The sequence below is a fragment of the Tachysurus fulvidraco genome, chromosome 15 (genome assembly GCF_022655615.1).
Source record: "Tachysurus fulvidraco isolate hzauxx_2018 chromosome 15, HZAU_PFXX_2.0, whole genome shotgun sequence".
In the NCBI taxonomy this organism is placed as follows: domain Eukaryota; kingdom Metazoa; phylum Chordata; class Actinopteri; order Siluriformes; family Bagridae; genus Tachysurus; species Tachysurus fulvidraco.
In genome coordinates, this window is record NC_062532.1 from 20821456 (window position 1) to 20844177 (window position 22722).

Genomic DNA, 22722 nt, shown 5'->3' on the forward strand with positions numbered 1-22722 from the left:
GTCAGACAATCAGTTATTCAACCAGTCACTTTGTCAGACAATCAGTCAACCAGTCACTTGGTCAGACAACCAATCAGTCAGTCAGTCAACCAGTCACTTGGTTAAACAATCAGTCAGTCAACCAGTCACTTGGTCAGACAACCAATCGGTCAGTCAGTCAACCAGTCACTTGGTCAGACAACCAGTCGGTCAGTCAGTCAACCAGTCACTTGGTCAGACAACCAATCGGTCAGTCAGTCAACCAGTCACTTGGTCAGACAACCAATCGGTCAACCAGTCACTTGGTCAGACAACCAATTGGTAAGCCAGTCAACCAGTCACTTGGTCAGACAATCAGTCAGTCAACCAGTCACTTGTTCAGACAACCAATCAATCAGTCAGACAACCAGTCACTTGTTCAGACAACCAATCAATCAGTCAGACAACCAGTCACTTGGTCAGACAACCAATCAGTCAGTCAGTCAACCAGTCACTTGGTCAGACAACCAATCATTCAGTCAGTCAGTCAGTCAACCAGTCACTTGGTCAGACAATCAGTCAGTCAACCAGTCACTTGGTCAGACAATCAGTCAGTCAACCAGTCACTTGGTCAGACAATCGGTCAGTCAGTCAACCAGTCACTTGGTCAGACAATCAGTCAGTCAGTCAACCAGTCACTTGTTCAGACAACCAATCGGTCAGTCAGTCAACCAGTCACTTGGTCAGACAACCAATCGGTCAGTCAGTCAACCAGTCACTTGGTCAGACAACCAATCGTTCAGTCAGTCAGTCAGTCAGTCAACTAATCACTTTGTCAGACAATCAGTCAGTCATTGAACCAATTAGTCAAACCTCCAATCAACCAATCAGTCACTTACATTGGTCAGTCTGTCTTTCTATTACTCTATTTATTTATTTATTTAATTATTCAAGGGGGGGGGGGGTATTTTCATACCCCACTTTTATTTTGGAAACTGTCAGTACATAACGTGGTTAATCGTGATAAAAAAACAAAAACGAAAACAAATATTTTGCCGCACACGCCTTAAAAAAATGTCTGCGCGCGCTGCCCGGGCGTCATCACGCAGGGCGTCGGGTCCCACGCACGCTCGTGCCCCGGATGTGTTCGTGTGCGCTCGCTGCTGGTTAGTGCAGAGAAACAGGAGGAGATGCCTCTGCCCGTGCAGGTCTTTAACTTTCAGGTAAAACTCTTTCGGATAAACGCTTTTAAACACGTCCTTACATACAAATGTGCCGTGTGGTGAATGTGGACGAGTTTAAACACGTCTCTGCGTGATGATATCATCTGAACTCTCAGCAACAACAAACCGTCCCTGGGCTTTAGTGCTGCTAGCGTTAGCTTTGGTCGTTATGCTACATGCTAATTGCTAATCTTGCTCATAGCGGGCCGCAGCTCGAGCTCTGTGGCTCTGTAACTCTGCATTATAACGTTTATACCTTCGGATTTCGCGAACACACAACGCTTTAGACGTTAAATGTGAAAAGTGACTTGTTGTGAAGGTTGCAGCCGTGTTAGCGAAGCTCATTCGTGTGCACTGCTGGTGACTTAGCCGCTGTGCTAACTGACATGACTGCTGGTGAATCTGGGAACTCTTACTTACTTATCGTCGTTGTTGAGCTGTTTTTAACGCGTTGTACGGAAAAAAATAATCTCTCCTTTTGTAGTGCGACTTGTATTGAGTTATATGGGGCTGAAATGAGCTAGAGAGGTAGGTTAAGGTGTTGGGCAAACAATCAGAAGGTTGTGGGTTCGAGTCCCACGTCCACTAGGCTGCCACCGCCGGGCCCCTGAACAATGCACTTAATCCTCAGTTGTATAAAATGAAGTCCAATAGGCTGCCACTGCTGGGCCCCTGAACAAGGCCCTTAACCTTGTTCAGGTTGTTCCACCAGGCTGCCACTGCTGGTCCCCTGAACAAGGCCCTTAACCTTCAGTTGTATAAAATGAGATGATGTAAGTCGCTCTAAAAAGGAATCTGATAAATGACAGAAACATAAATGTAAAATAACCCATAAGCACATTTATTTATTTTTATTATTTATTTTATTATTATTATTATTATTATTATTATTATTATTATTATTTTTTAAATGTCGTCATGCATTTGTAAAGCCTGGTAAGATTTATCCTGTGGGTAGCTTGCTGTTAATTTTTGACCCATCTTTTTTCCTTTGAATGTAATTGACATTTTGGCTGTGCACACACACACACACACACACACACACACACACACACACACACACACACATATACACACACACACACACAGAGATCAGCGATAACATTTACACCACTGACAGGTGAAGTAAATAACATTAAATGTAAATTAGGCAGCACATGAACAGTCGGTTTTCAAAGTTGATGTGTTGAAAGGAGGGAAAATGTCCAAGAATAAGAGTCTGAGTGACTGACAAGGCCTCTGCAGTGATGGCAAGACAATTGTTCAGACCATCTCCAAAACAGCTCCTTTACTTGGTACTTGTTACTTGTTGCAGTACTTGGTACCTAAAGAAATGCTGCAAGGAAGTATCCAGGTGAAGCAACTCATTTTCCTTTTTACGTAGCGTGGTCAGCAGGACAAGTGTACGTTTCTTACCCGGGGAAGAGATGCCACCAGAATGCACTATGGGAAGGTGGTGAGCTGCTGGAGGCAGTGTGATACACTGGACAATGTTCTGCTGCAAAACCTTGGGTACTGCATTCATGCGGATGATATACTTTGACACGTACCACCTACCTAAATATTGTTGCAGGCCAAGTACACACCTTCGTGACTACACTATTGTCCGTGTTTTGATATTTTTTTCTTTTAAAATTGTGCAATAATAGTTTGAGGAACGTGACCGATCTGAAGGTGTTGTCTTGGCCTACAGATCCCTCATATCTCAATCCAACTGCGTATCCGTGGTACTCGTTGAACAAATCCATAGCTCCGTATCTCCATCTCGGACCTTATAGGACTCTGTGCTATACCACAGCACACAGAGGTCTTGTAGAGTCCATGTCTCAACTGTGAACTCCACAAGACCTCACTTGTGCAAGAGGGAGAAGGTTTTAATGTTAGGGCTGATCAGTGTATCTAGGTGCACTTGGTGTATAACACATTGGGTTATGACATTCTTCTTGAGCTAGATCATAGCTTTGTGTCAAACTCCACTTTGATCAATACTGTTACTTAGCCTCTCTACTATGGTATACAAAGATAATGCAGTATGTTCTAATAAACGCCACTACTTAATATGTACATAATTTGTGGATTATTTAAAAAAAAAAATCATCATTTATTTCCAGATCAGAAACGAGACATGATTTTTAAAGTCCTTCTTTAGGCTTAAGTGGAATTTACTGAGGTGTTGAAGCTGTGTACTGTGATCATCACATCGTTCCTCCTATTCTCTCTCTCTTTCTCTCTCTCGCTCACACACTCACACAGTTGACTGCTTTGCTTCTTGCAGATGAGTTCAGGGTCAGTGTTGAGGGGAAGTGCAGAGCAGGGTCAGGACAGGAGCAGATATAATTCTGCGTCTTCCTCCAACACGCTCCATGCATTTCTCTCCAGAGACTTCTTGCTCCCCTTATGTCTCTCCGCATGCTCACTAGTCCTGGAGGTAACACGCACACAAGCCTTTTCCACTGACGTGGATCAAGGTTCAATTCAGAGTCGAACAGCCAGTGATTGCGCGTGCGTGTTTGTGTACGTGTACATGTTTGTGTGTGTGTGTATACGTGTGTGTGTGTGTCTTATTTGTAAAGACATGCTTCATTGTTTACTGGATTTCATGCCATGTGCTGAACTCAGGGTTGTGAAGAACGGACCACTGAAAGTTGAATTTACAAATTTGTACAAATGTACTCTCTCTTGTGTTCTCTCTCTCGCTCTCGTGCTCTCTCGCTCTCGTGCTCTCTCGCTCTCGTGCTCTGCTCTCTCGTGTTCCCTCTCTCGTGCTCTCTCGCTCTCGTGTTCCCTCTCTCGTGCTCTGCTCTCTCACTCGCTCGTGCTCTGCTCTCTCACTCGCTCGTGCTCTCGCTCTCACTCGCTCGCTCTCACTCGCTCGCGCTTTCGCTCGCGCTCTCGCTCGCGCTCTCACTCGCTCTCGCTCTCACTCGCTCGCGCTCTCGCTCTCACTCGCTCGCGCTCTCACTCGCTCGCGCTCTCGCTCGCTCGCGCTCTCGCTCTCACTCGCTCGCACGCTCGTTCTCTCGCGCTCGTGGTCTCTCGCTCGTGCTCTCTCGCTCGCTCGTGCTCTCGCCGTCTCTCGCTCGTGCTCTCGCCGTCTCTCGCTCGTGCTCTCGCCGTCTCTCGCTCGTGCTCTCGCCGTCTCTCGCTCGCGCTCTCGCTCTCGCTCGCGCTCTCACTCGCTCTCACTCGCTCTCGCTCTCACTCGCTCGCGCTCGCGCTCTCGCTCTCACTCGCTCGCGCTCTCGCTCTCACTCGCTCGCACGCTCGTTCTCTCGCGCTCGTGGTCTCTCGCTCGTGCTCTCTCGCTCGCTCGTGCTCTCGCCGTCTCTCGCTCGTGCTCTCGCCGTCTCTCGCTCGTGCTCTCGCCGTCTCTCGCTCGTGCTCTCGCCGTCTCTCGCTCGTGCTCTCGCCGTCTCTCGCTCGTGCTCTCTCGCTCGTGCTCTCTCGCTCGTGCTCTCTCGTTCGTGCTCTCGTGCTCTCTCGCTCGTGCTCTCTCGCTCGTGCTCTCGTGCTCTCTCGCTCGTGCTCTCGTGCTCTCTCGCTCGTGCTCTCGTGCTCTCTCGCTCGTGCTCTCGTGCTCTCTCTCTCTCGCTCGTGCTCTCTCGCGCTCTCTCTCTCTCGTGCTCTCTCTCTCTCTCTCTCAGCTGAAGAATGAGATGAATGTGTGATGTTGTGTGTGTCACTCTGACCACAGTACTATTGTGTTCTTACACAGGGGTCAGTAGAGCCCATGCAGATCGATGCCGACCCTCAGGAAGACCAGCAGAATGCTCCTGACACCAATTACATTGTGGAAAATCCCACCCTGGTACGTGTTGAATAAACCTCAAGTAAATCTAATCACATGAAAAAAAAAAGTTAATATGTTGAATATATATAATATATATTTTTGTTTAATATACAGAGCATCCATTTTGGTTTCATTCCTCCTACAGGATCTGGAGCAGTACGCGTCCAGCTACAGCGGGCTGATGAGGATCGAGCGGCTGCAGTTCATCGCCGATCACTGCCCCCAGTTACGTGTGGAAGCCCTGAAGATGGCCTTGTCTTTCGTCCAAAGGACGTTTAACGTTGACGTTTACGAGGAGATCCATCGCAAGCTCACCGAAGCCACAAGGCAAGAGCAACTCCTGTAAATCGTCTTTAATTCTCTATTACAAAATTATTGTGTTAATGTAATCATGTTTAAAATAAAAACAATAACCTGAGCTTCATATTCAACATTCAGTGACTTTAATCAGTGGTCTAGAAAAACTGGTGTAAAAGAATTGCTGTTATACTGTTGCCAGTTATTTGTAAATACAAAGTGTCTGTGTCTGTGTCTGTGTGTGTGTGTCTGTGTGTGTGTGTGTGTCTGTCTGTCTGTCTGTGTCTCCGTCCGTCCATCTGTCCGTCCTCAGGGAAATGCAGGGAGTGCCAGACGCCGTTCCTGAAGGAGCAGTGGAGCCTCCACCCCTCGACACAGCCTGGGCCGAATCAACTCGGAAAAAAGCCCTGCTCAAGCTGGAGAAACTCGACACCGATCTAAAGAACTACAAGGGAAACTCCATCAAAGAAAGCATCAGGTACTCCGTCATCATCGTAGTCGTTTTATTATTTATTTATTTATTTATCTAGCATTATCGTCCGAGAGCTGTATGAGGTGAACAGTAGTGCCACTTAGCCAGGGTCCATTCAGCCTGTAAGACTCATCCAGGTATCGTTTATACGTTGTTGTTGTTTTTCCACCACGTCTTGAAGTGTAGATTTTATTTTTCTACAACTGCAGCTTTTTAGTAATCCTGCTACAAATCACAGGCTTACATTTACGCACTCTTTCTCTAGTAACAGTTTATTCAGAGAGGACTCGCGTATATTCTAAATCTATTCATAAACAAATTACAAATTGTCTACAGGACAAGAAAGGTTATTACATAATGTAATATAATGGTTATATTCAGTGGCCCTGCTTAATGAGAAGCTCTGTGATGTGTTTAGGAGGGGACATGATGATCTTGGAGATCATTACCTGGACTGTGGTGATCTCAGCAACGCCCTCAAGTGTTACTCCAGAGCCAGAGACTACTGCACAAGCGCCAAGCACGTCATCAACATGTGTCTTAACGTAATCAAGGTGGGACGAGATTTCTTCACAAGCTCTCTCTCTCTCTCTCTCTCTCTCTCTTTTTCTTTCTGTTATAAATTAGCAGTGGGAGGTTGGAGCGAACCCGCCGTGTTAAAAGTTAACATCGACGTCATTTCCTAGTAGGGCTGGGCGATACGGCTGAAAACCGTATCACGATATCTGTTTCGTATCGGTCGATATCGCTAATTATCGATTATTTTTTATGACCCATTTAAAATAAGGACCAGGAGAAAAATATAAGATTTAAACCTTTTTATTGTAAACTTCACCTTCTTCTGATCAGAATCCCCTCAGTTATTAAGACAGAAACGTCGACAACCAGGAAACCTCCAATAATTATAATGTAAACATGAGTCTAAAGTCACAATGAACACTTAACGATTATCTCTTAACATTTAAGGTGCGAAATGAAAGGAAATGTTTAATAAAGTGTAATAAAATAGTGCAGAGTGTTAAATATAAACATAAAAACTTTGAGAATTTAGTGCAGGTTTAGTGTGAGGAAGTTCACTAGCTGTTCACCTTCTGGTGACTACGGTCAGACTTATAATATCTAAAAAACTGCCGTACCGGCGCGCTGATGTTTCCTCTTTTATTTACAATTTCCTTGCTCGCTGCGGCTCATTTCCCGCGCATCAGTTGCCAGTTACTGAAGAGGAATCCAGCAGACCGTATTAACGATATTAAATGACACTGTTAAACGATTGGCTGTTAGCGTGTCACTCCCTACGTTGCTAGGTTACCAGAGAGCGAGCGCCTTTGTTAATGCAACCAAACTTCGCGACCTGTTTTCTTCCGACAAAGAATAAAAAATATCGAACACGTTTTTTATTGATATCGATCACGTGTCTATCGCGATACATATCGTTATCGTTTTATCGCTCAGCCATATTTCCTAGCTTTAATTATCGTGTACCGTGTTTATCCTCATGATTGTTTTCCTTACAGGTTAGCGTTTACCTCCAGAACTGGTCTCACGTACTAAGCTACGTCAGCAAGGCCGAATCGACTCCAGAGATAGCAGAGGTTGGTCGAAAATGTCCGTTCGGTTACAAAATAAATCCATAAGTAAAGAACGAGGAGGTGTAAAAATGTCTTTTTCTTTTATCACAGCAACGAGGGGAGAGAGATAGTCAAAACCAAGCTGTTCTCACCAAACTCAAATGTGCTGCAGGTATGCAGTTTTCCTCAAGTTTATATTGTTCGAGTCGCAGTGTCGGTCCATTTAACTGACCGTGTGAACCATGTTCTGATGTATGAATGATTTAAAAACAGACCATCCAGCTACTTACAGCAGTTACAATGTGATGTGTTATGATTTAAATGTATAGACACGGTTAGGCATGTGTTAGAAACGAAGGCCGCTTCACTGAGAATGACGTACACAGACCTGAACCCCTCTTCCACCAGAATACGTGTCACGTCACACAGCAACGTTAGCGCAACAGCGACAAACACATCAACAACAATGGCGGATGTTGCTTTACTGTTAATGCTCACGGCTTTGTGAACCTACATTGGCATCCAAACGCGCCGAATCCAACGTGTACGTGCAGCTCCGTGTAATCTGTATTACTTAACGTTATTTTATCATTAACACAGAAAAACGTTAGTCTTAGCATGTAGCTACCTACTGTCGTGTGGGATGATAACTGATCATATCGCGGTAAAGTAAAAGTGTATTAAACATTAGTATACGTAACGTACATTATCAAATGTGCTAACAGTAGCCCCGCCCACAGCTCCTGACGCAAGCGGTTCTTAAGTCTAGACCAGCAACGTTTTGGTGCTACTTAAGAACCACTTTTCCTGGTTCAGAGCCGGTGCTTTGGCGGTCGAAAAAGAAAGAACTGGTTCTAAATTAGGCTCCGAACCTGCACTCAAGCTGCCTCGGTGGAAAAGGGGCATAAGATCACAAAGACTGATGGGCACAAAGGCCATGCTTTCTTCTCTAGAACTGACAGCTGCACATACTGTATACTACCTCCTTTACTGGGACTGTCAGGAAGTTTTTAAAAACCCCACCGCTCTCTTTCCTACTACAGGATTGGCAGAACTCGCCTCGAGAAAATATAAACCTGCTGCCAAGTGCTTCCTGCAGGCTTCTTTTGACCACTGCGACTTCCCAGAGGTTTGTCTTTTTCCAATTAAAAGCTTCCATTAACTTTTCCCTAAAAGTTCCGGTGCAGCTGATATTCATCATCCCTGTTCTTTCTGAATATTTTTGCAGCTTCTTTCCCCTAGTAACGTAGCAGTTTACGGAGGACTGTGCGCTTTGGCTACGTTCGATAGGCAGGAGCTGCAGCGTAACGTCATCTCAAGCAGGTGCGAAGAAACATTTTTCACTTTAACGCCATGCCAAAGGTCCCCTTTTTTGTCTAATTGCTTGAAGGTTAAAGGTGCGGTCTCAGTTGTTTGAGAAATGCTTCAGAAAACTGAGTCGGGCCGCCAAACGAAACAAAAACAAAACAAACGTGTAGCCAATGAGCAGAACATTAGCGACATTAGCAGAAAGCGGTTTTAACATTGACATGGAGGATAAAAACAAATAAAGGAAGCGAAGAAAGACTTACGATAAGGACAAGAAGTAGGACGTGTTAATATAGGATCAGCTTTCCAGCGCTGGAGAGAACTGAAGGAGCAGGAAGTCGGCCACATATTCACAGGTTGGAGTTTCCCGAGTCAATAACTCCTGAGCTAAACACTGTTACTACACAAATAACACCTCTTTTCTATCGTAGTAATGTAGAGAGGCAGCTACAACCGCGTTTTGTGTAGTAACAGCGTTTAGCTCAGGAGTTATCGACTCGGGAAACTCCGACCTGTGAATATGTGGCCGACTTTACTTAAGACGCCGAGGCGCTTTTTTCCTTCTCGATAGGTGAGTAACGTTGGTTTTGCTTTGTTACACAGAACTAATATATGCCTTTGTCCTTTACATCATTATGCTTGTGTGGCATTTTTGCTTGTTTGTTTATCTACAATCGTATTGTGCTTCACTTCAGCTATGATAAAGACATTTCTTTCTGTTAGTCGCCCGGGTTACGTACGTATGTGTGGGCGGAGCTATCGATACAGGGGTGGGACCCGTTTGGGTTAAGGGTGTGTTAGTTTTGGTGATTTTATATGTCGACGTCGGCTTTCGAACATCGGCGACCCCACCTTTAAAGCATTCTCTCGATAATATCTTTTATAATTTTAAGTCATCTTACATTGATATTGTTCTTTTTTTTAAGCTGTTATCGCTTTTGCTTCTGTAATTATGCAAATTTCCCTGCTGTGGGACTTGCTTGTATTTTACCTATTAACGATGTCACACGTTTCTTTGCAGCTCCTTTAAATTATTTTTAGAGTTGGAACCCCAAGTGCGTGATATTATCTTCAAATTTTACGAATCGAAATACGCGTCCTGTTTGAAAATGCTGGACGAAATGAAGGTAACGTTCAGGTTCTTATTCTAACCTTTTATGGGAAAGTGTCATTACCCCTAAATGTACATAGCTGTTAGTGTTCTTTCTTTGTGTTCTAGGATAATCTCCTCCTAGATATGTATCTGGCTCCACATGTAAGAACACTGTACACACAGATCAGGAACAGAGCCCTCATACAGGTACAGAATAAATAAATAAATAAATATAATACCGAATTGTTATTCAGTTAATCAGTAATAAATAAATAACGGTTCACTTATCTATAACTTATCAGGTGTCATTACAAACTTCAGTAATAGTTTGGGGGGGGGGGGTTTCCCCAGAATGTGGTCATTTCTTTCATTCTGTTAAATAAAACTATTACAATAAAAAAAAAAATATTAAAGTAATGATATTTTAATATTATGCCAAAGAATAAAATATAAAAATCGTTCATTTAGAAATTTTCATGTTCACATATTATTCTTAAGTTAAAAAAAAAAAAAAAAAAAAAACGGTTACTAAATATTTTATTTATTTATTTTTTGTATATTTTAATTTATTAGATGCATCGATAGTTATAGTTTGGTCATATCCTTTTGTGTAGTAACTCCATAGTAAAGTCGTAATCCCTGGATCGTGTGTGTGTGTGTGTTTTTTATTTTTTTATGCAGTACTTCAGTCCATACGTATCTGCAGATATGAATAAGATGGCGGTGGCGTTTAACACCACGGTGGCGGCGCTGGAAGATGAACTCACTCAGCTGATCCTGGAAGGACTAATCAACGCTCGTATCGACTCTCACAGCAAGGCACGTACACACGATTTAATGTTTTCAGCTTTATCGCATTACTGTGACGTGAGCTGCTAAAGCAGGCTGTGTTAATTCTTGTTCACTTTTGCCTATATAATTAATAATAGGCGAATTAATGGGATTCGATATGCACTATGCTGAGCTTTATTTATATACGTGTGTTCGTGCGCAGATTTTGTATGCACGTGATGTGGATCAGAGGAGCACTACGTTTGAGAAATCACTGCAGATGGGGAAGGAGTTTCAAAGACGAACCAAAGCCATGATCTTGAGAGCAGCAGTACTACGTAACCAGATCCACGTTAAGGTAATGCAGATTCTACACCGTCACTCCGTACGTCTGTCGCATCGTAACCGAGTCCCTGCTCTCCGTTTGCTTCTCTCTTTACACCTATGGGTTCATGGAGTCCACATACAGTCTTCACTAGATCTTATGCCCCTTTACCACCGAGGCAGTCTGGGTGCAGGTTCGGAGCCTAATTTAGAAACAGTTCTTTCTTTTTCGACAGCCAAAGCACCGGCTCTGAACTAGAAAAAGTGGTTCTTGAGTAGCACCAAAACGTTGCTGGTCTAGACTTAAGAACCGCTTGCGTCAGGAGGTGGGGCTATGGGCGGGGCTACTGTTAGCGCATTTGATAATGTACCTTACGTATACTAATGTTTAATACACTTTTACTTTACCGTAATATGATCAGTTATCAGCACATGTGACAGTAGGTAGCTACATGCTAAGGCTAACGTTTTTCTGTGTTAATGATAAAATAACGTTAAGTACTTTCTCGATTACAACCTCCGTTTATACAGATTACACGGAGCTGCACGTACACGTCGGATTCGCCGCGTTTGGGTGTTAATGTAGGTTCACAAAGCCATGAGCATTAACAGTAAAGCAACATCCACCATTGTTGTTGTGTTTGTGTTTGTCGCTGCTGCGCTAACGTTGCTGTGTAACGTGACGCGTATACAGTGACGTCAGACTCGGCTCTGTGATGCTCTCTAACCGATGGAAAGGCAAACCGGTTCTTAGAAGGTTCGCCAGTGGCACCAACTTTGCACCAGCGCTAGCTCTGAACCAGCAGCCGGTTCTTTCTGGAGGAAAAGGGGTAATTGATATAATATCTTCTCTAGATCTAAAATATTTAAGCAAAGATCGTTTCTCGTCCTCACGTCGACGCTCCTGCCGCTGTCTGACATCCACCTGAAATACACAAGCGCGTCACACTTACTGTACCTCTTTAAGCGTACAGATCAGGTAAACCATCACGGATTAATTTCTTATCGTGCCTCTTTTAAACTCAGTCAGAGGAAGTTTCTGTCCACACTGTTCTACTACACGTGTGACCTCATAGGCGTCTGTTGGAGGGAAGCAAAACTCTAATCGGTTAATCGTATATATTTGAACGGAAGCCTAATCTTCACTCTTTTATCTCCCGCAGTCTCCTCCGAGAGAAGGCAGCCAAGGTGAACTGACACCCGCCAACAGCCAAACACGAATGAGCACCAACATGTGAGTGCTCGAGTCATCGCCTCTCACAAAGGAGCGTGCACGGGGGCCCACAGGAGCATCGTAGACCCTCATCTTAGAGTTCAGTTCTGTTTCCCTGCTGAAGAATGCAAAATGAAATCACAATCTAAAGACTTTATTTAAGTTTGGGGTGGGTGGGGGGGGGTGAGGTGAGGCGAGACCCGTCGTCTGTATTAAAGGCGCCGAAGACGACATCCTGTTGCTCTGACGATTATACACACACAATTTAAGGAGGGTGGGGTGGGGTGGGGTTAGAAAGTGAAATGGCACTTCCGCTGTACCGGCCTGTTGTTGTTTGTAAGGAGATGCACTTTCCTCTGTATCTTGTGACAAAATGTTGATTACACATTGGAGAAAAAAAAAGAGAAACCTCATCACAGAACATGCTTTTAAAATAAATATACGTTGGAAAAGACCATTTCTAACAGCGTTCTTTATTCTCTCTGTGGGTACGTCCTAGCTGAGTAGATTTAGATTAGATTATTAAACATCTCCATAAGATTCTGGAGTATTCTTCGGGTTAAACTAGAACGACAACTGATCCCAACGTTAATGTTTATTTCGGTCAGAGATCTAAGGTAAGGGTTGGAAAAAAGTCCAGTATGAATCTTAGTGAAATCTCGTGTGTGTGTGTGTGCTATATGGATCACTTTCACACAAATGCACATCCCTTCCTGTTACTCTGCTTATTCCACAGCTGTTTATGATGTATAATTGACTAAAACACGACAGAATTAATGGTCTAAAACCGTCACTGTACACAGTATGATATTTGTTCATTTTTTATTTATTTATTTTTATTTTAACTTGGTCACTGTTACTATAGAAATTTTTCATGGAGAGCCTGACATTCGTGTTAAAGCCAGTACTCGTGTCTGAGTCGTGCTGTTTCTACAAAAATAATGCGCAGCTCCGGTTTGTGATGCTCTTTTAAAGAGCTTCCAGATGCTGAAATTGGTCAGGTGTTGATTAATTCCCTCTAACAGCAGCCCTGATAGTAGTGTAGCTTCAAATCGCAGGTTTCTATTAATGCTGTTCAGTAACAGAGTCATAAGGAAACGGATTAAAAGAATCTACAGCTGCTGATATGAGGATTTCTGTAAGGAGAGGTTTATCGTGTACGGAAGGAGTCTCCATTGTCAAAGAGCTTACAAAGCCGTCACAAAGAAGGTGGTTTTCAGACACGTCAAACTTCATGAGATCCTTCATTGCTCCTCAGCGCAGGTGATGATTTACATTTACAGCATTTAACAGACGCCCTTATGCAGAGCGACGTACATAAGTGCTTAAATCTCTAACATTGAACACATTAATGCTGGTTCACTAGGTTACATACTTAAGATACCATGAGTTTAAAACATTTGTTCAAAGTTACAATGAAAGTCATTTTTTTAATGCAAAAGATAAGGAAAGAATTGCTAGTTGAGGTGTTTTTCCTCCAACAGCACACCACCATGCTTTATTCCTTACATCAGAAACCTAACGAGCGTTAAAGCCACGTGTTAAGACAAAGTACAGCCGACTCTTCGATTAAAAGAATTTTTAAAAGTTTTATTCACTTTAAAAACCTCAATGTTAAAAAAAAACACACAGCAATGGAAATGGCAGGAACGACCCTTCAGTAGAGCAGCAGGTTCTTGTTACCCCACTGGATTCCCAGTTCACGTGCTGTTCGCTTCAGCTCCGCCGTCACGTGTCCTGATTTCCCAAAAGCTTTCTCCCTTCTGAACGGTGCAGCGTTAGAACATCAGTTAAAACTAAACGTTAATAAATTAATTCATAAAAGAAACAGGATTTGGATCAGTTTTGAATCATTTCGCCCTGTATTCTGTCTGTTCCGTTTATTATCTGAGGATTGAAGTGTAAAACAGACGCAACACCGAGGTTTACGGTACAGTGGCAACTTTCACGACTCCGTGAAAACCCTACGTACAAAATTCCGTCTCTGCGAGATACAGGGTTTACCGGTGCGTGTGATTATTTAATCCTGTACGCCATTCGTTCCTGTCTAAAGCATGTCTATGTTTTTTAATGTTCAGCAGCAGTATTCGGTTTCAATGCATGTGTCAATGAGGAAGACGCGCTCGTCGTGTCGGGTTCACAGCACGAGATTGCCAGGAAACCCGTTTACGACGAGATTGGCGTCTCCGCCGGGGCGGCGAGCTTCTGCGCCTGCGCCTTCGTCTTAAACCTCAAGCCGTGACCTGTAGAAAAGGAATGAAGAAAAAAAATAAATGAAAATTGTGGTGAAAAAAGAGAGAAACCTCATCACAGAACATGCTTTTAAAATAAATATAGTCCAGTATGAATCTTAGTGAAGTGTGTGTGTGTGTGCTTTATTCTCTCTGTGGGTACGTCCTATCTGAGTAGAAGCTTAGCCTAAGCTTAGATTAGATTAGATTAGATTAATCATCTCCATAAGATTCTTCGGTTAAACTAGAACGACAACTGATCTCAATGTTATCAAGGAGTCAAGGAATGAAAAAATAAAATAATAATAAAATTGTGGTGAAAAAAATAATCCATGAAATCCATGCGAAAGGTTTCATTTCAGAAAAGTAGATTTGTTAAAGAAATTTGGGGTTTTAAAATGTCGAATAAAAGAAGCAAAGTCACCTTAATTACCGTTAAAAGCTTGTTTTATTTCTCTTTACTTTCACACAGAGGTGTTTATGTAGACTCACCCGGACAATCTGCGACTTCCTTAAAGGCTTTTTTCTTACAGCAGCCACGACACAGGTTAAAGACGCACTTATTCCCCTGCGGGAGAGAGAAACAGTGCGGCTCTAAATCCAGGAACGCTGTCTGATCCTTAAAACATCATTTTTTTTCTCATCGTCATGTAAAACTTATTGGTAGGAATTCACACGTTTGATTAAATACTTAAATAATACATAGGCTAAGGCTGGGGGGAAAAAAAACCAGAAGGACAAAAGGAAAGGAAAAGGATAAAGGAAAGGAAAGATGGATGGATATTTGAAGTGTAGCAATAAAAGAAGGCTTACTTTGGGATTTCCACATTGCTCACATTTGATGTACTTTGCTGCATATGAATGGGGAAAAAATAAGATTAAATCCCTATATGTCAGTAAAAAGGTTCATGGAAGGAAAAAAAAACCAGACATAAACGGCATAAATTTTATTCGCCATCAAAGTTATAAGTATGTTTTTATAAAAACACCAGGTTGGTGTGGTTTAAAATGTACACAAGTAAAACATACTATACAGCGATACACTCATCATCCTGCCTTACGTTTGAACTCGGGGCAGAAGTTCTTCTGCGGGTTCCTGACTTTCTTCTTCTGCTTGTTCTTAGAGAGCGAGTCGTTGGAGCTGTCGCTGTCCTCCAGCGCTCGTTTCCCACTCGCCGCCTTCACGCCGTTCTCAACGCTCGGATCCTTCGGCCTGCGCAAACAGCAGCACGTCTCGTCAATCGTCTAGAGACGGAGATTCCTGCCTCCGCTGATATCTGACACTGTTAACGATCTTCGGCTCACACCACCGATCACGGTGTTAACCAACAGTCAGCTGTTTTACTTTCAGAACTTATACTGAAACAAAGCATTTCGCTGTAACGTTACTGACTGTATTCACCTGATACCCGTGTTGTAAAACAAAACTAAATAAATAAACACATTTATAACGAGACATCTTTTAAACAAACAAATAAATAAATAAAAATACACAGGAAACATAGATATAATAGATTACATGAATTCATTAATAAAAATATATTTAATAAACAAACAAACAACAACAACAACAACAACAAGAGGGGGGAAGTCATGGCCTAATGGCTAGAGAGTTCGACTCCTAACCCTAAGGTTGTGGGTTCGTGTCTCGGGGTGTGTGTTCACTGCTGTGTGTGTGCACTTTGGATGCGTTAAATGCAGAGAACGATTTCGGAGTATGGGTCACCGTATGTCACGTCACTTTCACTTTCACAACGAGTGTAAAAATAAATATAGGAAACTGATAGATACTACTAATAAAAATAATCTATTCCTGTTACAAGTTTACAGTGTACGCTGCAAGAGAAAGTTCGTTCCATTTTTAGACGAAGCGTTTAATACAGATTTTTAATCCGTAAACGTATTTTTTTAACGATTTCTAAATGTCACATTAAAAGCAAGATTATAAAGAACGTGACTCACGCCGGTCTGACGTATGGCTGACAGATCCAATGAGGAAAAGGGAGTCCGGTGTGACGCCGCTCCGATTCGTCCTTCTCCATCTCCTCCTGAACAAATTAACAGACTCTGAACATCATGGAATATATTACAGAATTAAATATTTTACCCTGCCCGTAGTGTGAAAGGCTGGTTTACATGGGCAGGATGCTTCAACTTCGTTTTTTAATCAAACCAGTTGATTTGTCCTGGGTATCTACCTGGCAACGCTGCTTTAGCTGTCTGTTCACCTCCTCAATTCCTGCCAGGTTCTTTGCTTTGGCAAGATCCTCTCTCAGGTCCTGATGGATCTGTAATCTGAGGGAGGAAATAGTATGCATGAGACACTTTACAATGTGTGTGATACTTTACAGGATGCGAATAACACAAGAATAGCTGCACGCTTGGCTGTGAGATACTACAGAAATTTAGTCAGATAGTGTAAAGGTATTTTCCTGTGTAAGATGCTTAACATTGTGAGATAGTAGTTACACTGGACTGTTCATTGGACTGGGTGATATACTGGACTAGACTTTACACTAGACTTTACACTGATGTAAGTGAGATACTGGACTTTATATACTGGATTTTACACTGGACTTTACACTGACCTGAGTGTGATACTGGACTTTACACTGACGTGAGTGAGATACTGGACTTTACAGTGGACTTTACACTGACCTGAGAGAGATACTGGACTTTACACTGACCTGAGTGAGATACTGGACTTTACACTGGACTTTACACTGACCTGAGAGAGATACAGGACTTTACACTGACCTGAGTGAGATACTGGACTTTACACTGACGTGAGTGAGATACTGGACTTTACACTGACGTGAGTGAGATACTGGACTTTACACTGATGTGAGTGAGATACTGGACTTTACACTGACGTGAGTGAGATACTGGACTTTACACTGACGTGAGTGAGATACTGGACTTTACACTGACCTGAGTGAGATACTGGACTTTACACTGACGTGAGTGAGATACTAGACTTTACACTGACCCGAGTGAGATACTGGACTTTACACTGACCCGAGTGAGATACTGGACTTTACACTGATGTGAGTGAGATACTGGACTTTACACTGGACTTTACACTGACCTGAGTGAGATACTGGACTTTACACTGACCTGAGTGAGATACTGGACTTTACAGTGGACTTTACACTGATGTGAGTGAGATACTGGACTTTACAGTAGACTTTACACTGGACTGGGTGAAATACTGGACTTTACATTGACCTGAGTGAGATACTGGACTTTACACTGGACTGGGTGAAATTCTGGACTTTACACTGGACTGGGTGAAATTCTGGACTTTACACTGACGTGAGTGAGATACAGGACTTTACACTGACCTGAGTGAGATACTGGACTTTACAGTGGACTTTACAGTGGATTTTACACTGACGTGAGTGAGATACTGGATTTTACACTGAAATAATTGACACTCTGAGACACTGTAGTTTAGAGTGGGGGATATTTCACTAAGCAAGATAGTGTACTTTACACTAAGATGCTTGAAAATGTGAGATACTGTACTTCACACTCAGATATTGTACACATGAGAGACAAGATCATTACTGAGCAATATACTTTACAGAGTGAGGATACTTTACACTGAAACCCTTGACACTGTGCAATACTTTACCGGGTGAGACACTTAATGTTTGCCTGTGTGTGACGTACGTGTGGTGCCAGAGTTTAAAAAGATGAGCTCGGACATGTGATAACGTGCTGGGCATGTGTGTCTTCACCACCTCCAGATATTCCCCGACCATCTCCCATACAGGCGGGTTACGGCCCTCAAACAGTGCGGGGTTGTGCAAGTTCCCCTCTGTCAATGCACAAAAACACAACTGCTTTATTATTGATGCATTGATTATTCATTATTTATTATTGAACTCTGCACAGTCTTCCTTCTTTTATATAATTATAGTTTTTCTCTCAGATCTACAACCTGCACTCATGATGCCCTGCACTCCCGTCTCCTCCATGCAGCGCTGCACGTCATTCAGATGCTGAATGTTTCCGTTAGCAAAAACCGGGATGTTTACAGCTTCTCTGGTTAAAAAGAAAACGCACAAAGAAGTAGGTTTGAAACCCAAATCATTTTAAGAACGATAGCAGGAAAGAAAACTGGAATTAAACTGGAAAAATCTCACCGTACGGCTTTAATGTGCACCCAACTCGCCACTCCGGTCAGCGCTCCTTTCTGGTCTTTGGTTCTGCCGTGAACGGTGAGCAGCTACGACAGAAAACCAGACCGAAATCTGCACCAAATTCCACCGGAACATAGTTTAAATAACAATAAAGCGGCGTAATCGGGGTTTGATACCTGGCAACCCGCTTTTTCCAGCATCTTGGCATATTTCACAGTTTTCTCGACCTCTGGGAAAACCCGTATTTTGCATGTGATGGGCACAGAGAGCTTTTCGTTGGCTAATTTAACTGTAAAAATAAAAGTAGTAATCAGATCCTATCTAACGGTTTGTTTGTTTTTTTTTATTTAGCACTGTTCGGGTGTGTAAGTGGAGGTATACGTACTCATTCTCTCCAGCAGGTCCCACTCATCCTGCAGAAAAACACCATAGTGACCTTTTATAGCAAAAAACAAAAAACAGAACTGTTACAAAGCAAGCTTTAAAAAAAATAAAGCTTTTTAAAAGTAAAAAAGTTAGATATTGCACGGCGTGCAAATTAACATTAAAAGATACTTTACAGAACAAGATACTGTACAGTGAGACACTTTATGTAACAAGATACTGTACAGTGAGACACTTTACGTAACAAGATACTGTACAGTGAGACACTTTACGTTACAAGATACTGTACAGTGAGACACTTTACGTAACAAGATACTGTACAGTGAGACACTTTACGTAACAAGATACTGTACAGTGAGATACTTTACGTAACAAGATACTGTACAGTGAGATACTATACGTAACAAGATACTGTACAGTGAGATGCTTTACGTAACAAGATACTGTACAGTGAGATACTTTATGTAACAAGATACTGTACAGTGAGATACTTTACATAACAAGATACTGTACAGTGAGAATTTATGTAACAATATTGTACGAAACAAGATACTGTACATAAGATACATAATATACTGTACGGTGAGATACTTTACGTAATAAGATACTGTACAGTGAGATACTTTACGTAACAAGATACTGTACAGTGATATACTTTACGTAACAAGATACTGTACAGTGAGATACTTTACATAAGATACTGTACAGTGAGATACTTTATGTAACAATATTGTACAAAACAAGATACTGTACATAAGATACATAAGATACTGTACGGTGAGATACGTAAAGTATCTCACCGTACAGCATCTTGTTACGTAAAGTATCTCACTGTACAGTATCTTGTTACATAAAGTATCTCACTGTACAGTATCTTGTTACGTAAAGTATCTCACTGTACAGTATCTTGTTACGTAAAGTATCTCACTGTACAGTATCTTGTTACGTAAAGTATCTCACTGTACAGTATCTTGTTACATAAAGTATCTAACTGTACAGTATCTTGTTACGTAAAGTATCTCACTGTACAGTATCTTGTTACGTAAAGTATCTCACTGTACAGTATCTTGTTACGTAAAGTACGTCACTGAACAGTAACAAGATACAGAACCAGAAGTGGTAACTCTGTGCTTAATGTGTTGGACAGCCTGAAGTAGATTTAGATTTAATCATGGTATATATCAATCAGTTATATCAACTTAGCCTCCACTTGTTTATGTAAATACATATTACGGTAATATTATACTAAGCAGCAATACCTCGTTTAGCGATCATCTGAGGGCATCCTAAATTCAGGTCGATGGCATCGCAGTATTCCTGAGCTAAAAGTGCTGCCTGGACAAACACCTCCGGGTCGTTTGCACAGAACTATGGTGAAAAATGACAAATGACGGTTTATCTGTCTTTTCAGATCATTACTTGTCACCACATACAATACCCCCGAAAAGATCCTGGCCATGTTCTATAAAAGACTTTTGTTTTTAAAGAAAGAGCTTAAGTCAGAAACAAAAATCAATGGGGTGGAGCTATACCTGATCCAACTCCTCATATAGCCCTAAACACATACTGAACACTGTTAATGACGCAGTTAATGGCTCTCTTAACAGAGTTGATCCACAGTTAACGACTATTGACACAGGTCACGTCACACTTAACGATTACTGACCACAGTTCTTTTACAGTTCCCGTTATTAAAGACACTATTAACTATTAATGACAGAGTTAATGACAGTTTGTCACAATTTACCTCACAGTTAACAACACACAATGATTACTGATGTAGTACACATCACGATTAATGGCACAGTTCACAACACAGTTAATGGTTAAATACAGTACATATCACTATTAACGACACAGTTAACAATAGTTAACAATTAACGACACAGTTAATAACTGACACAGTTCAAAACACAGTTAATAGTTACCGACAGCACATGTCAAAATTAACAACATGGTTAACGATTAACAACATAGTTCACAGTTAAACTCACAGATAATTATTACTGACAGTTCACATAGCAGTCAAAGACACAGATAACGATTATCAGCACAGTTAACATAGTTAACAACATTTTACTATAAGTATGACAAGTTGATGTATAATGAAATCAGTAAACGTCAGTGTTAAAGATACGGTTAACAAACAACTCACGACACAGCCCACGACAGTTCGTGACACAGCTCATGACACAGCCCTTGACAGCCCGTGACACAGCTCATGACAGCTCATATGACGGCCGGTGACACGCCCGGTGACACAGCCAGTGACACGCCCGGTGACACAGCCAGTGACACGCCCGGTGACACAGCCAGTGACACGCCCGGTGACACGCCCGGTGACACAGCCAGTGACACGCCCGGTGACACAGCCAGTGACACGCCCGGTGACACAGCCAGTGACACGCCCGGTGACACAGCCAGTGACACGCCCGGTGACACAGCCAGTGACACGCCCGGTGACACAGCCAGTGACACGCCCGGTGACACAGCCAGTGACACGCCCGGTGACACAGCCAGTGACACGCCCGGTGACACAGCCAGTGACACGCCCGGTGACACAGCCAGTGACACGCCCGGTGACACAGCCAGTGACACGCCCGGTGACACAGCCAGTGACACGCCCGGTGACACAGCCAGTGACACGCCCGGTGACACAGCCAGTGACACGCCCGGTGACACAGCCAGTGACACGCCCGGTGACACAGCCAGTGACACGCCCGGTGACACAGCCAGTGACACGCCCGGTGACACAGCCAGTGACACGCCCGGTGACACAACCAGTGACACAGCTAACACCAGTTTTTTGGTAGGAAAATGAACAGAGACTGCAGCACTGCACATGTCCATCCCTCAGCAGAACAGTGAGACAGGTGTGTCAGAGCTCACCTGTGTGATGAGAGGACGGTCCTCGGGGCTCACTTCGTTGTACAGATTTTCACGCCGGTAATTGGCGTCACGGACAAAAACCTGCGCGTGCAACATCGGCGTGTAGCACAGCTGAGCCCCGTGTCTGCGGCTCAGGAGCCTCCACGCGAGCTCGCTCTGGTCCACCATGGGCGCGAGGACGAAGCGTGCAGCACGAAGAGTCTTCCCCCAGAACTCAAACCCCTTCAGCTTCTCCATCGCCTCCTGCAGTCACAGATAACCACCTTACACACTTTATCTGACGAGTTAAGGATTACGAGATACGTTAATAGCGTCCGTAACACATCTCCGAGTCATAGCGTGTGATTAATGTAACTTTACACAGCACCATTAGAGCAATAAACACGTGCACAATAAACACTGTCACGTGCCGTCACATATAAATCACAATCGCGGCAGGTTTAGTGCATGTTTGTGACATTCATCGTCTAAACTTAGGACGGTCATTAGCCCGGAATGGTGGAATCATCCTACATTAAAACACAAACGTGTGAAATGTAAATAAAATGACACTTACAGCTCAGACACGGAACTGTGCTCTCGGCGACGCGTTGCGCGACAATGGGTCCGTGCAACAACACCGGTTACCGCAAAGCGTTCCGGAAGTACCGAATGCGAACTAAAAGTCAAATCATTTAAAAAATGTCTCCTGTCCTGTCGATTACACCTTTGAAAAGGGTGTTGTTTTTTTTTTTGTTTCGTTTTTTTTAAGTAATACTCCATAAACAATTCGTGAGATCAAATATATAAAAAGACATTGCATGGTGTGACTGAAGGTTGCCATAGTAACCCAATGTGTACTATAACGTGGAATAAAAGTCCTTTTTTTTTTAAATAGAAAAGAAATAAACCAAATAATAAAAAGTCGTGAATTGACCTGAACATAAAAAGAAATTGAAAGAATATTATTGCAGGGCAATGAAATAAAAATGTAATAAAAATAAATCGCCTTTAGGATGTTTATTTTTAACAGATGAAACTAGTTTCATTTAGGTTTTTCTGCCTTTCATTAAG

General features: G+C 42.7%; 2 protein-coding genes across 6 annotated transcripts; one reads left to right on the forward strand and one right to left on the reverse strand.

Moving 5' to 3' along the window:
* The first annotated feature begins 1025 nt into the window (after positions 1–1025).
* Positions 1026–12471, forward strand: gps1 (G protein pathway suppressor 1). 4 transcript variants are annotated; one of them, XM_027178853.2, is made up of 15 exons: positions 1068–1181; positions 3457–3609; positions 4897–4989; positions 5117–5313; positions 5582–5746; positions 6159–6294; positions 7255–7332; positions 7420–7480; positions 8352–8437; positions 8537–8631; positions 9638–9743; positions 9836–9916; positions 10391–10528; positions 10704–10838; positions 11968–12471. In XM_027178853.2, the coding sequence occupies exons 1-15, from the start codon at positions 1149–1151 to the stop codon at positions 12040–12042; spliced, it is 1632 nt and encodes a 543-aa protein (XP_027034654.1). In that variant the 5' UTR covers positions 1068–1148; the 3' UTR covers positions 12043–12471. The 4 variants fall into 4 exon arrangements, with proteins under 4 accessions (XP_027034656.1, XP_027034657.1, XP_027034654.1 ...); XM_027178854.2 differs by having other exon boundaries at positions 1070–1181; positions 5117–5298; XM_027178855.2 differs by lacking the exon at positions 3457–3609 and having other exon boundaries at positions 1026–1181.
* Positions 12472–13586: 1115 nt separating this feature from the next.
* dus1l (dihydrouridine synthase 1-like (S. cerevisiae)) lies at positions 13587–22382 on the reverse strand. Of its 2 annotated transcripts, none has more exons than XM_027178857.2 (14): positions 22226–22382; positions 21670–21912; positions 20040–20148; positions 18782–18832; positions 18573–18685; positions 18400–18482; positions 18195–18298; positions 17924–18071; positions 16447–16543; positions 16211–16296; positions 15310–15461; positions 15062–15099; positions 14741–14816; positions 13587–14260 (listed from the first exon to the last, which is right to left on the reverse strand). In XM_027178857.2, the coding sequence occupies exons 2-14, from the start codon at positions 21904–21906 to the stop codon at positions 14184–14186; spliced, it is 1371 nt and encodes a 456-aa protein (XP_027034658.2). In that variant the 5' UTR covers positions 21907–21912; positions 22226–22382; the 3' UTR covers positions 13587–14183. The 2 variants fall into 2 exon arrangements, with proteins under 2 accessions (XP_027034658.2, XP_047656843.1); XM_047800887.1 differs by having other exon boundaries at positions 21670–21946; positions 22226–22289.
* Positions 22383–22722: the final 340 nt, after the last annotated feature.

Bases quoted from the DNA above. Each gene is read 5' to 3' on its own strand.
- dus1l (XM_027178857.2), bottom strand. From the start codon at position 21,906: ATGGAGAAGCTGAAGGGGTTTGAGTTCTGGGGGAAGACTCTTCGTGCT. The intron at 18,686-18,781 runs GTACGTATACCT...TTATTTTTACAG, and splicing joins GGACCTGCTGGAGAGAATGA to TTAAATTAGCCAACGAAAAG. The intron at 18,483-18,572 runs GTATCAAACCCC...TTTCTGTCGTAG, and splicing joins TGGAAAAAGCGGGTTGCCAG to CTGCTCACCGTTCACGGCAG.
- gps1 (XM_027178853.2), top strand. From the start codon at position 1,149: ATGCCTCTGCCCGTGCAGGTCTTTAACTTTCAG. The intron at 5,314-5,581 runs GTAAATCGTCTT...GTCCGTCCTCAG, and splicing joins ACAAGGCAAGAGCAACTCCT to GGAAATGCAGGGAGTGCCAG. The intron at 9,744-9,835 runs GTAACGTTCAGG...TTTGTGTTCTAG, and splicing joins AAATGCTGGACGAAATGAAG to GATAATCTCCTCCTAGATAT.